The sequence below is a fragment of the Bos indicus x Bos taurus genome, chromosome 6, assembly GCF_003369695.1.
Source record: "Bos indicus x Bos taurus breed Angus x Brahman F1 hybrid chromosome 6, Bos_hybrid_MaternalHap_v2.0, whole genome shotgun sequence".
Lineage (NCBI taxonomy): Eukaryota > Metazoa > Chordata > Mammalia > Artiodactyla > Bovidae > Bos > Bos indicus x Bos taurus.
Window position 1 is genome coordinate 22,963,170 of NC_040081.1, and position 13,396 is coordinate 22,976,565.

The 13,396-nt window shown below is 35.9% G+C and overlaps 1 protein-coding gene across 3 annotated transcripts in view; it reads right to left on the reverse strand.

Moving 5' to 3' along the window:
- BANK1 (B cell scaffold protein with ankyrin repeats 1) overlaps positions 1-13,396 on the reverse strand; it is a 320,699-nt gene that overhangs the window by 49,801 nt on the left and 257,502 nt on the right. For all 3 annotated transcript variants that reach the window (XM_027543971.1, XM_027543970.1, XM_027543969.1), the window contains exon 8: positions 2,592-2,670. In XM_027543971.1, coding sequence (XP_027399772.1) covers positions 2,592-2,670 — 79 coding nt within the window. The remainder of the gene's footprint in view (positions 1-2,591; positions 2,671-13,396) is intronic.

A 13,396-nucleotide genomic window follows, 5' to 3' on the forward strand; every position in this document is an offset into this window, starting at 1 on the left:
AAGGCTCAGTTCTCTCACCAAAAAAATCTATTCTATCTTGAAATTTAACCAAATGATTCAGGCAAATTTCCTCTACTCTAAGAATCATGATTCCATTATTTGTGTTTACACTGTACACGATAAATGCCCTCTAGCCACTTAGGAAGAAAATAGAATAATATATAATGCAATAACTTTAAATCTTAAAACTTGTGGTTTATATTTTCTTTATAGAAATTCTGCTCTAAATAAAGTATTCACAAAAGTTTGAAATGAACTTTGGAATCTATACTGGAGGGAAAAGGCGAATTTCTGTCATGAGTGCAATAGAAAAGCAAATAACTGTTGTTTCAAAGTTTTGTTAAACTAAAACACAGCTAAAGAAGACAAATGGCAGAGTACAGACAAAGAGGAATTTTTTTTATATGAAGAGTTACACTGTAGAGATTTTTTAGCAACAGGAGAAAAAAATCAATCATGTGGGAAAATCATGTCCATGATGGTACTACATATTTCTACATGAATTTTATTTTTAATTTCTCTCATTTTTCTTGTGGGAAAGAAGAAAGGTCTAGCTGCCAGTATTAGAACTGCAACCAAGATTCTTTAACTATCAGCTGGGGCAGAGCAGACGGTGTTTCGTTCTTGCACAGATCTCTGCACAGACCTCATTCATCTTTCTGCCTCTAACCCCAAACACAGCCTGAAATAAAGGAGTTTCTAGATATGCTGATGGAGTAAATGATGGAGTGGCTGGAAAGAAATCATTGCTCAGGCTAGCAAAAGGACTTCACTGTTCCTGTCTGGGCAAATTGATCATCAACTTAGAATTACATTCATGCTATAGGCAATTCCTTACAGCTACCTTTATGTCAACATGCTCAGTTTATGTAGTCTATTTTATGTAACACTGTCTAAGCAACAGGGTCTCCTTAGTCCTTGTCAAATATGCCCAAACCTGGAATACAGCCCTAGAGTCATACATGGTGGGTCAGTGGGTTTTAGGAAACTTCACAGAAATGATACCAATGGAAATTTGCTGACTTAGGGTGTTCTATGTTTCACCTCTTCTCTAAGGAAAGAGTCAGAGGCCTGAGTCCAATCGCACAGAATTTCATATCGGTGACAGTTTCAGGTCCCAACAGTCTGTAGAATTGAGGTTGTTCTGTACCAATAGCTGAAATAATGTCTTCTTATTATAGGTAGTACTTCTGAGAATAAATGTCATAATAAATATATGGTCATTATCAATGATGGCCTTTACATCACTTTCATTACCACTAAAATGATAATAAATCATTAAAATGATATTAAATGTATAACTTTAAAATTTAGTGCATCAATTGATTACATTATCATTTAGCATGATTTTGTGTTCTGCCCTAGTGTTTGAAGAGTTTACTGATTTTGCCAAAGTATGCTAGTTAAGGAATTGCATTTAATATTATTTGATTTGCAAGTCATCCCATCAGTTGAAAAACTGGTAGGCAGTTTTGTGGAGCATCAGCTGTGACCTGTTCAAAGTGCATAAGAACAGGAGAATTTGGAGCAGAAGTGTGAATAGTTCCTTCATGAAGTACAGAATATTAGGGGCAAATGGGAAGGCAGCTGTTTCAAGGTTTCTTAACAGAGTACTACTGGCATTTTTGAGAAGATAATCCTGTGTTTCCTGGGCATGTCCTGTGTATTGCAGGATATTTAGCAGAATTTTTAGCAAAACTCCCTTCTCAACTCATGACCACAACAAAAATCTCCATTCACTGACATGCATTCTCTGTTGAGAACAGAAAATAGTGCTCCATTAAGAGCCACTGTGTTATTGTGACAATCCAGGGGAGAGCTGATGCCAGAGTGGACGGTGTGGATAAATAACAGTGATAGGGTAAGGAAATACTGGCTGTATTGTGAAGGAAGAGTTCACGGTACTATCTGACACATTGGAAGTGGGATAGGAGAGAAAGTAAAAAAGGGTGACTCCAAGTTTTGGGACTGAATTGAACAAGGAAGAAATCTTCATTTTCTGACATGGCAATATCAGCAGGTAGAGTGGATTTGGGCATGATTGGGGGCTTTCAGATTTAGAAATGTTGAGTGGGAGATGCCCATCAGACTAGCCCAGTGAGCAAGCTGTTGTGAACCTATGGAGTCAGGCATGATGGGTAGAATTATGTACATGGAGGAAGATTCTGGTTGTCTTCAGTCGTTATATATAGAATTACATTCTATTACAGCTAGCGGGGACCTTAGAGAGAACTAGTGCAAACTCATTTCTTATCTGAGAAAACTAAGGTCTGAAAATAATGTGACTTTGTTTAAAAAAATCAAAAAAATATAGTTATCACAGAACATTTATATCAGACTGACTAGTGTACTTTCTTTGGGTAGGAAAAACTGCTGGTTTGATTATTAAACACTGAACTTGTTAGAACTATTTAAATTAGCAAGATAATGTAGTAATATTTCTACCAGATGATATGCTCAAAGTCATACCATTAATTAGATGTCGTCCAACGCTCTTTGTGTTTTTCCACACTCTCTTCAGTTTGACTTTACCAGTTACAAATACCTTAATTTAAGTGTTATGTATATATGTAACATAGAGGAGCACTTACTAGGAGAACATGTAGAAAATGAGGTAATACCCTCTTCATAGCGATTTTCTTGCTCATTATCTCTGCTAACTTCTTGGATCTGAAATAAAGGAGTGTAACTTTCAATAACACGCATTAATATTAATAAACCTGTATTTTTTAATATACCAAATGGAGAACTGATACATGCAAAAATAAGAATTAGTTTTTAAATTCTAATTTAAATACTTTGATTATATTATATATCTTAGCTATTATATTTGAGCCATCTATAATTTTTTCAATGAAACATAGTATTAAAAAAGTGTAACTAGAACAATATAACATTCATAATAAACAATAAATATATTTTAAATGGAACTTCTTGCAATACTTTTAAGATCCACAACAATAACTATGAAATTTTTACAATAGATAACTCCTGAATAAAACTGAATCGAACTATTTCACTTAGAAACCATAAACATTGCTTCCTTTGAACATTTCTGTATCTTTTACCAGTTCAAAAAACAATTAATTACATCAAGGATTAAAACACAGTGAAAGGCAGTGAAGTTTTAAAGAAGTTTCTTTAAAAAGAAAAAGGAAACTGAGTAAAGGAATTTATGCTCCTCTTTCGTAAATCAGTTCCACTACAATTAGAAGTGGGAATTGCTGAGAAAACATAGGAACCTGCTTTATTTTCTCTGGAATTGCTGTGCTCAGTTGTTCAGTTGTGTCCAAATCTTTGTAGCCCTATGGACTGTAGCCCACCAGGGTCCTCTATCCGTGGGATTTTCTAGGCAAGAATACTGCAGTGAGTTGCCATATCTTTCTCCAGGGGATCCTCCTGCCCCAGAGATCGAACCCATGTCTCCTGCATCTCTCGCGTTAGCAGGCAGATTCTTTTACCACTGAGCCACCTGGGAAGCTGGAATTGCTAGCCTTTGCTTATAATCTCTGAAGGAGGCATGAAATCTAAATTACTGGAACACATTGGTGGTTGTAGAGAAAACTAAGTAATTCCAGTGACAGTTTTATTTGGACAAAAGCATGTTGAGAAAGAGATGGAGCTTGGTTGCATTAGCATAGATCACATTTTGTTACCAAGAACTCCAAGTGATTATTCAAACAATTTATGCTTTTTTATTTAATAAAACTGATGGAAATGATTAGGCCATTGCTCTACACTTGGTATGTCCCTTTAAAATTTAGAAGTGTTCACATTAAAGCATTATTAAATTTATAACAGACTTGGTGTGCAAGGGTATTTGACTTGCATCATGACTTCATCAATTTGATTTGTTACCCACTTTGGCCAATGAGAGCTCAATGGAATTTATTTTATTTGTTGTTGTTGTTGTTTAGTCAGTCGCGTCCGACTCTTGCCAACCCCATGGACTATACCCTGCCAGGTTCCTCTGTACATGGGATTTCCCAGGCAAAAATACTAGAGTGGGCTGCCATTTCCTACTCCAGTGATCTTCCCAACTCAGGGATGGAACCAGCAGCTCTGCAAGTCTCCTGTATGGCAGGCAGATTCTTTACCACTGAGCCACTGGGGAAGCCAGAAGCAGCACAGTCTTTGACTTCCATTGAAATCTTGAAACTAAAAAATCTCTTTAATGTTTTTATAGTGAGCTTGATGCAGAAGCTCATTTTCTTTTTTTAATTGAAGTATTAGTTGATTTGCAATGTTGAGTTAGTTCCTGGTGTATAAAAAAGTGACTCTGTTTTTCATATACATATAACATGTGTTTCACATTCTTTTCTATTTAAATCATATTTTCTCCTTTGTGGACTCAATTAAATTCTAATGTGAAAAGTCATGTAACTTTACTACAGAGATTGACAAGTTGGTTGATGTCTATATACTCAGTATTAAAAGCATTGTTGATATGGCCATTTTTTGTTTTCAGTTAGCCTGACCTCTATATTTCACAAAGTAGATCAAGAATATATTTTTAAAAATCTATAATATTAAAATCACACCAAGGGAGTTTTTACTAGTTGAGTAACAGGAATGCTTTTCAAAGATTTCAGGAATTATGTGAAAATTTCCTTTATCCTATTCACAAACCTAGACACCACAAGCTCAAAATCAGTCTCTTAATAAAGAGACTGTGGGCAACTGTGTAGGGGTTTGTGTGTGTGTGTGTGTGTGTACTGAGGTTGAAACCTAATGGAATAATTTTTACATTATAACTTAAGCTTTATGGCATTTATATAAACAAACACAAAAGCCTAAAAATGTCTTGAAGGAAATGGCTTCCAAATACAAAAAATAGCCAAATTTGATTGAGCACTTTCATAATTATTATGTAAAACTGGTATTTTGTATAATCAGGCTATATAGAAAGCAATTGTTTTCTCAGGAATGAAAGGATCTCTAGACTTATTTACACTGAAAAAAATTGTGTATTTCTAGAATTCTTTACACTTACAATCATATTTACTATGGAAAAATGTGTTATATCTAATGACATATTAATAACTGGTAAAATCAAGGATGGCTCAAAAGTATGATGGCATTCTGACGTCTAAGCACTTTGATACTCTGTTATGTGGTGCAGAGGACAGAGTGGATTTTGAAGTCTTTCCTCACACATTGAGGCCACCTCCAGCCAGTCTCCCTAAGGGGTGACACACAGGGCTGGCAGCTTCTGGTCTCAGATCCATCAGTTCTAACTACAGTTGTAAATTTCAAGCTTGCACACCTGACCCTTTTAACTACATTCCAGCCCTATATGATAATATTTGTTTCTAATCCATCACAGTTGTGATTGCATTTGTGAGGTACCAGCACCCTTACTGAACCAGGGCTTCCTTGGTTTCTCAGAAGGTAAGGAATCCACCTTCCATGCAGGAAACCTGGATTTGATCCCTGGGTTGCAAAGATCTCCTAGAGAAGGGAATGGCTACCCACTCCAGTATTCTTGCCTGGAGAACTCTATGGACAGAGCAGCCTGGGGAGCTACAGTCCATGGGGTCACAGAGTCAGACACAACTGAGCTACTAACACTTTGACTTTCGCTTCACACATGGTTTGAATTCAGCCATCTTTCACTAAAATGTGAATGATATAACTAAAATCCATTCCTTGCTTAAGGTGGTAGCTGTAAAAGTAAAAATGTTATTGTCATTTACAATTATGGAATCCAAAGTCTGAAAGGAACCTGAACAACTAGTTTATTCTCTTGTTCATACACTGATATAATGCTGAAACTATGTGTCATAATAAAACTGTAATAATTTGGATATTTATCCAACAAGTTTGTTTTTAAATGTGGTCTATGCATAGAGAACAGACTTGTGGTTGCTAAGTGGGAGGAGGGTGGCTGAGAAAAGGACTGGGAGTATGGGGTTAGCAGATTCAAGCTACTATACATAGATGGATAAACAAGGTCCTACTGTATAGCACAGGGAACCATATTCAATATCCTGTGATAAACCATAATGGGAAAGAATATTAAAAAATGTATATTTATGCATAACTGAGTCACTTTACAGCAGAGATTGGCACAGCATTGTAAATCAGCTATACTTCAATAAAAAATATTAAATATAATCTATGGTCTGCACTGTCCAGCCCTCTTTATAAACTGGCTTTTCCTGATTTCCACACTTGTCCCTCTTTTATTCTTACAGAATGTATCCTGTCTGGGAGATCTTATCCACTGCAATGTCTTTAATTTATATCTCTATCATGATGATTCCTAGACATGTAATTTGCTCCAAATTTTTCTGGGGTCTATATTCTAGCATTCAGCAAAGGATACTAGAATAACTATTCACAGAAGCAAAGGAAAAAACCTGGAGGGAGGAAGAAAAATCAGGAGAGACTATACTTTAGATTAAATATTTATGTCCCTTCAAAATTCATATGTCAAAATCCTAACCCTCAAAGTGATTGTATTGGGGGTGGAGGTTTTTGGAAAGTAATAAGATCATGAGGGTGGGGCTCTGATGAATGGGATTAGTGCCCTGATAAAAGAGACCTCACAAAGATTCCTTATCCCTTCCATCATATGAGGACACAGTGAGAAGATAGCTATCCATGAACCAGGAGGAGGGCCCTCGCCAGATACAAGATCTGATGGCACCATGATTTTGGACTTCCCAGCCTCTTGAACTGTGAGAAATATGTGTTTGTTGTTTATAAGCCACCCAGCTTATGATATTTTTGTTAGAGCAGCTTGAATGGCCAGAGAATTTCAAGTAATCCTTGCTTCACCAAGGGTAACAAAGGAAAGTTCTGAAAACAGTTTCTAAACATTTTAAATCAAGATCATTGGTGACCCTGAGTAGAGGAACTACAATGGAACTGTGTGATTTCATCCTGGATTGAATCTTGGGGAGTAATATGGGAGTGAAGAATGGAGGGCATTATATATACAGAGTTTCCTTTTAGGATCTATGATGTGAGTAAGGGTTACAGGACAACACTCCTTAAGACTTGTTTTTAAAACAATGAGTTAAAGATGTTACTGAAAGAGTGCATTACTGCAGGTCTTTTTTCTATTCCTATAATAAGAACAAAAGCATATACCAGACATAAATGTAAAGCTTTGCTACGGACAATTATAAACCCTTGAAATCAGTTTTAGTTTCAAAATCCTAAGTTTAAAAATGTAAACTTCTGTAAAGGAAACACAAAATACCAGTATGTCAGAAATATAAATCATTATGGTGTTTTGAGTACTCCAATTACATCAAATGTTTTAAAAACATGCTTTAATTTGGAGTAAAACTAAATAGAAGCTAAATAATGGATACATTTACATGTTTCCAAGTTGACAGATTGGAGTCAGTGAAGAGGTAGCCAGGTTTACATTTATGTTGACTATTGCTAACAGCCGTCTTTTTTTTTTTTTTTTCCTTTTTTTTCTGAGCTTTTGATAATTTGAGTGAGGGTCAAAGAGAACCAAATGGAAAAATCCAAGCTGAGTAATAAAAGGTTAGCATTGTCATCATCACAGTGTTGCACATGTCATTTATCTAAAAACAGAAAACCAAGTGGTTTCTGAAATCTAAGCCAGAAGCAAACATAAAACACCACTTAGAGACCCAGCAATTTCCCCCAAAGATTATACTCTTCAGTTGTTAGATAATAAGCATTATTTGACAAACGAGACAAAAGACCTCTAAGTTTATATTATCAGAAAATAAGTGTTCTTTGAACAAATTAAATAGAAAGGTTCTTAAAACTTATACTGTTGCTAATCTGTCCCCAGGAGGTGTTTATAAGGCTGGAATAATTTCTAGCTTTGACATACAGAATTAGAAGAGTCAATTCTATTGATCAGAGAATTTAAAATATGAAGGATCAACAGTCAGAAAAGATGAATCATAAATTAATGAAGACATGGTAGAAGAGCAAATAAAATTTCTAGCCTCAAACCTTCAGTTTGAAGGCAGGTAAAATTCAGAAGAGGCTCTTCTTCTGGGGAAAAGTCACTAGAGACAAAGCTGTTATTACTAATTATAAATATATAGATTTATATTTTTTTGATGTGGCAACACACCATAATACTCTTAAGTATTCCCATTTTAAGTTTTATGTTTAAATTGTGGAATGGAACTAGCAACCCCATCAATATCATTTAGTAGCAGAGCAGTATCTCTTAATCACAGAAACCTGTGAGACACATATGTATCCTCAATAAATAATTTTGCTTATTAAATGTCATTTTCACCCCATCTCAATTTACTAGCTTCCATTCAAATAAGTTACCAGACCTTTACCATTCCCACTTAGTTTTGATGAGTAAGTACATTGACAGGATAGAGACTTAGATCTTACCTAAATATAGATCTATTTAAGAAACAGAAGAATATATATTTTTATGTACCAAAAACAACCAAAAGTTTTGCTAGATTTGACAATTTAATAATAGAACAAACCTATTGAAAGTAATATGCAGTGCATTTAAGGTAAAAACAAAATGGAAAACTTTTGTGGTAGGAAAAACAACATTGGTATATGTTAAAGAAACATATTTCCCCTACTCTGGCATGTAAAATCAAAATAGAAGAGAATCAATAAAACTAGTAAGTTCACTTTGGGAAAAAAACATCATATTCTTTAGTCCAGAAATCTGAAAGCTTTTAACTTGTAATAGTGAAATAAATTTTATTTTGTGGGGGCCCCAACCAAAACACTAAAGCTGCTACTGTTTCTATTCTAAAATTACTGTAAAAAGAGCTTCATCCCTCTTCATTCTGCCACTAAGTGCAAACATCTTGTGAGGCAGTAGCTTAGCATTTTCACGCTTCAAGTGATTTGTTTGGCAGATTTCAGTTGCTTGTGAAAATAATTCCTAATCTTCATATTCATAGCCTAAAGAAAACCAGGGCTGGTCTAATGGAAATCAGGGTGTGTCTGATATCCATTTTCATCTAGAAGTACCTTCATGAGTGTGTAATCTTACATGAAGTTTAGATAAATTAGTTTAATGAAATTTATCTTCAGCTTTACATATCTTCTGAGAAAGATTTTTCTGGTTCTTAATTTAGACAGTTATTCATTTCCAAATAGCAGGCCATGGCATTTGCCTGAAGAGGGGTTTCACAATAGAATATATAAAGTTTAAAATAGCTCCTTAAATTAAAAAGAAATTCCTCTATACATATGGTCAATTTATCTTTGACAGAACAACAGAGGCAATACAATGGAACCAAGAGAGTCTCTTCAACCAATGGTCTTGAAACAAGTGGACATCCACATGTGAAACATCAGTCTAGACACAGACTTTATACCCTTCACAAAGTTAACCCAAAATAGATCACAGACCTAAAAGCAAAATTACAAAACTCACAGACAATAATGGGAAAAACAGACGATTTTGGTTATGGTGATGTCTTTTTAGATACAACACCAAAGCAAGTTCCATGAAAGAAATAGCTGATAACCTGAACATTATCAAAAATAAAAACTGCTTTGTAAAAGACAAACTCAAGACAAACAGGAGACAAGCCACAGCCTAAGACAGAATATCTGCAAAAGATACTTCTGATAAAAGTCTGTTAACAAAATATATGAAGAACCTTTAAAATTCAACAAGAAAATAAACTGATTAAGAAATGGGCCAAAGATCTTATCAGACACCACAGCAAAGAAGATACACATGTGGCAAACAGGCATATGAAAAAATGATCCCCATCTTTCCCATATGATATTATGGAAACGCAAATTAAAACAACAATGAGATAGATTCCCTGAGGATTCCCAGTCCCTTTGCTGGATCCCCAGATTGATAAGCCTGACATGGGGCCCAGAACCTTCACAGCAGTGGGAAAACTTTGATATTATTGCTCTCCAGGTTGCGGGTTGCTCATCCGGTGGGTATGGGATTTGATTTTATCATGTTTGCGCCCCTCCTATCATTTCATTGTGGCTTCTTTGTCTTTGGACATAGGGAATCTTTTTAAAGTGGGTTCCACTGTTCTCCAGTGGATGGTTGCTTAACAACTAGCTGTGATTTTGGTGCTCTTGCAGGAGGAGATGAGTATACATCCTTCTACTTCACCATTTTGAACTGGACGCTCAGAACACAGATTTTTAGGGCAGTGAATAATACTTGGCAATGAAAATCTTGGATATAGGTTATTATACTTTTGCCTAAACGCACAGAATGTATGACCCCAAGAGTGAATAATAAGGTGAACTATGGACTCTGGGTGGTTACAATGTTATGAAATTAGATTCATCCTTGGTTGAAAAAAAAAAAAAAGACAAATCTGGTGAGTGATGTTGATAATGGGGGTGAGTATGTCTGTGTAGGAGCAGGGATATATGAGAAATTTCTGTATCTTGCTCTCAGTTTTGCTGTAAATCTAAAACTTGTCTACAAAATCAAGTCTCTTAAAAATTTAAAAGAAATTCATATGCAAATAGATAGTGGATTTAATGTTATTAATTTTGTCTGCAAGAGCTCCTGAAACTGTTCAGGATAAAACTCTATAGAAACCAATAATGGGTTAGCACATACAAATATTAACATAATGGTTGAATCCCTAGGTCAACTAGCTTTCTAACTATAAATATTCTGTTTAGATATTTGAATCACTTTACATTGTTATGGATCATGTAATTAAAATAGTAAGATAAGGATTGAGGTACTTTAACTGAGATTTGCATTTATGAACAGCTGAACTAAGTGAATGAATAAAAAATTAACAGCTGAGCTAAGTGAATGAATAAAAAATTACATATTATACCCTGTATTTGAGGACATTTGGAAGTTTTATAAAGATATATTCCTCACTAAACCACTGAATAGCTTAGAAATTCATCAAACTAAAGTAATGTCAATTCAGTTTAGGCAAAATGCTATCCCTAGAGAATTGCAGCAATGGCAATGGGGCTGTATTTTTTTATTTACTTATTTAAAAACATTTATTCAGAACTTACTAAATATTAGAAACTAGGCTAGTCTGGGAGCATAATGAAGGATAAGTTAAGTTTAAAAAAAACACACAGAAAATATCCACATACATATTCATAATACATATGATAGGTACAATGGCATTATTATTAAAAATAATAACTTATATAATATTTACAATGTATTAGCACTGGTCTGGTGGGCTACAGTCCAAAAGGATCACAAAGAGTCAGACATGACTGAGTGACTGAGCACATACATACACACACACACAGACACTCGTCTAAGTTCTGTATTATGTTAATTTATTTTAGCCTCAAAACAATTTTATGAGATAGGTTTACTGTTGTAATCCTCACTTAATGACTCAAAAAAAACTTACAGTGGGGTTAAGTAACAGCTAATGTCTCTTATTAGAGGGCTCAAACAATAGGAAAATAAATAAAAAGTGTCTACAAGAAAGAATATGTCATCACCTAAGATGGCAATGAATCAAGAATCATAGAGATTCACAGAACAGATGCATGCATGCTCAGTTGTTAAGTCATGTCCAACTCTTTTGTGATCTCATGGACTGTAAATCAGGCTCCTCTGTCCATGGGATTTTCCAGGCAAGAATACTGGAGTGAGTTGCCATTTCCTACTCCGGGCGCTCTTCCTGATCCAGCGGTTGGACTTGTGTCCTCTGCATTGCAGATGGATTCTTTACCATTGAGCCAATAGGGAAGCCCCATCATAGGACAGATAGCTGACAAAATTTTGGAAGAAATGCACAAATTTCAGGGCTGTGGCTGGCACTGGAGACACCTTTGAAAGATGATTAAAATATTTAAAACTGGGGGTTGGGCGTCATGAGCAAAGTAACATAATTAAACGTGGGCTTGGGAAAGCACAGGTTGTGTTTGGGAAACACTGGATCATCCTGCTTGACTAGCAGGTAAGAGCAACAGATGTCTGTTTACCGGGTGCACAGAATCCCTAGTTGCCCAGTTCTGTCTCCTCAGTATTTCTGGCCCTCAGGCCAGGTAGTGGGGAGCCAGGCTGTCTGTCCAGTTGGCCTGTAAAGCATATGCTGAGTACTGTCTTGGCTATTGTCTGAATAACAAGAAAACAGAAGGCCCGCTCTCAGTCCCCACGGAAGAGATGGTCAAAACAGCAATAATGGCCTTTGAAAGCACACACAGATATCATTAAACCATATCACGGCTGTATAGATGCCAATACGTGTGTGTATGCTGAGTTGTGTCCAACTCTATGAGACCCCGCTGACTGTAGCCTGCCAGGCTCCTCTGTCCATGGAATTTTCCAGGCAAGAATATTGGAACAGGTTGCCATTTCCTACTCCAAAAGATCTTTCTAACCCCAGAATCAATTTGCATCTCTTGCGTCTCCTGCATTGGCAGGCGGATTCTTTTACCACTGCACCGCCCGGGAAGCCCATAGATGCTGCTAGGAACGTGCTAATGGGGACAGTGGGGTCAGGGATAGAGGTGGGGAGAAAACACATGCAACCCAGCAAAGATACTCCAGGCTTCCCTTTTCATTTCCTCTCCTGCCGTTGAGAAGCAGGAGACAGCTATGTTTTCACATTTGGCTTGGATACAAATGCAGTGAAAATATCTAATAAACATTTCTTGTGTTCTGAGAAATGAAAAATGAGATGAATGGAGATATGTTCTAATCAGAGAATCTTGTTTTAGGCCCAATCTTTCAGAAGGAAAAAAAAAAAAAACTGTTGTAAGATGAAAATGTTAGAAGTAAGAACATATGGGTTGCACAGTGATATCGTTTGATAACTTAATGGTGTATGTCTCCTTGGTAGCACAGAACAAAAGTGTGTGTGGCTCTTATTCCTTCTAAATCCACCTCAGGGAATGTATACAGTTATCACAAATGGGATAAGAGAGGCAGAGAAGTTTTTAAATGGTTGTTCAAGGGCACTAAATGAAGCCAGTTTCTTCTAATCAGGGTTTTATCCACAACTCTTGAGATACACATGATACGTGACTAGAAGCGCTTCTCTCTATCTTGCTGCCAAAGAATGAGATGCAGATGTCATGATTTAGGAAGGTTTTGATTACAGTGTCTACATTTATAAAGTAATTAATGATTTTCAAAGCAGTTTCACATATATCACCATCTTCATATCAACACTGCAAGTCAGGCACAAGGAGACTTAAGTGAAGACAGATGAAGAGATGGTGGCTTGTCCACAGCTTACAGTGTATAAAGCAGAGATTCAAATCCAGGATAACCCAGGAACTGGGGGGTTTATATCCTGTGGATCCTTGTCAAGTGTTCTTTATATTATGAATATGTTGCTTTTTATTAAAACTATTTGTACCAGGTAAATATGACATTAAAAGAGATGGAGTGAAAATAATATATTTTTGGAAACGAAACTCTTTACTCAATGAAGAAATCATGTCTGACTGCAGATCAAAGTTCTATAAATGATAG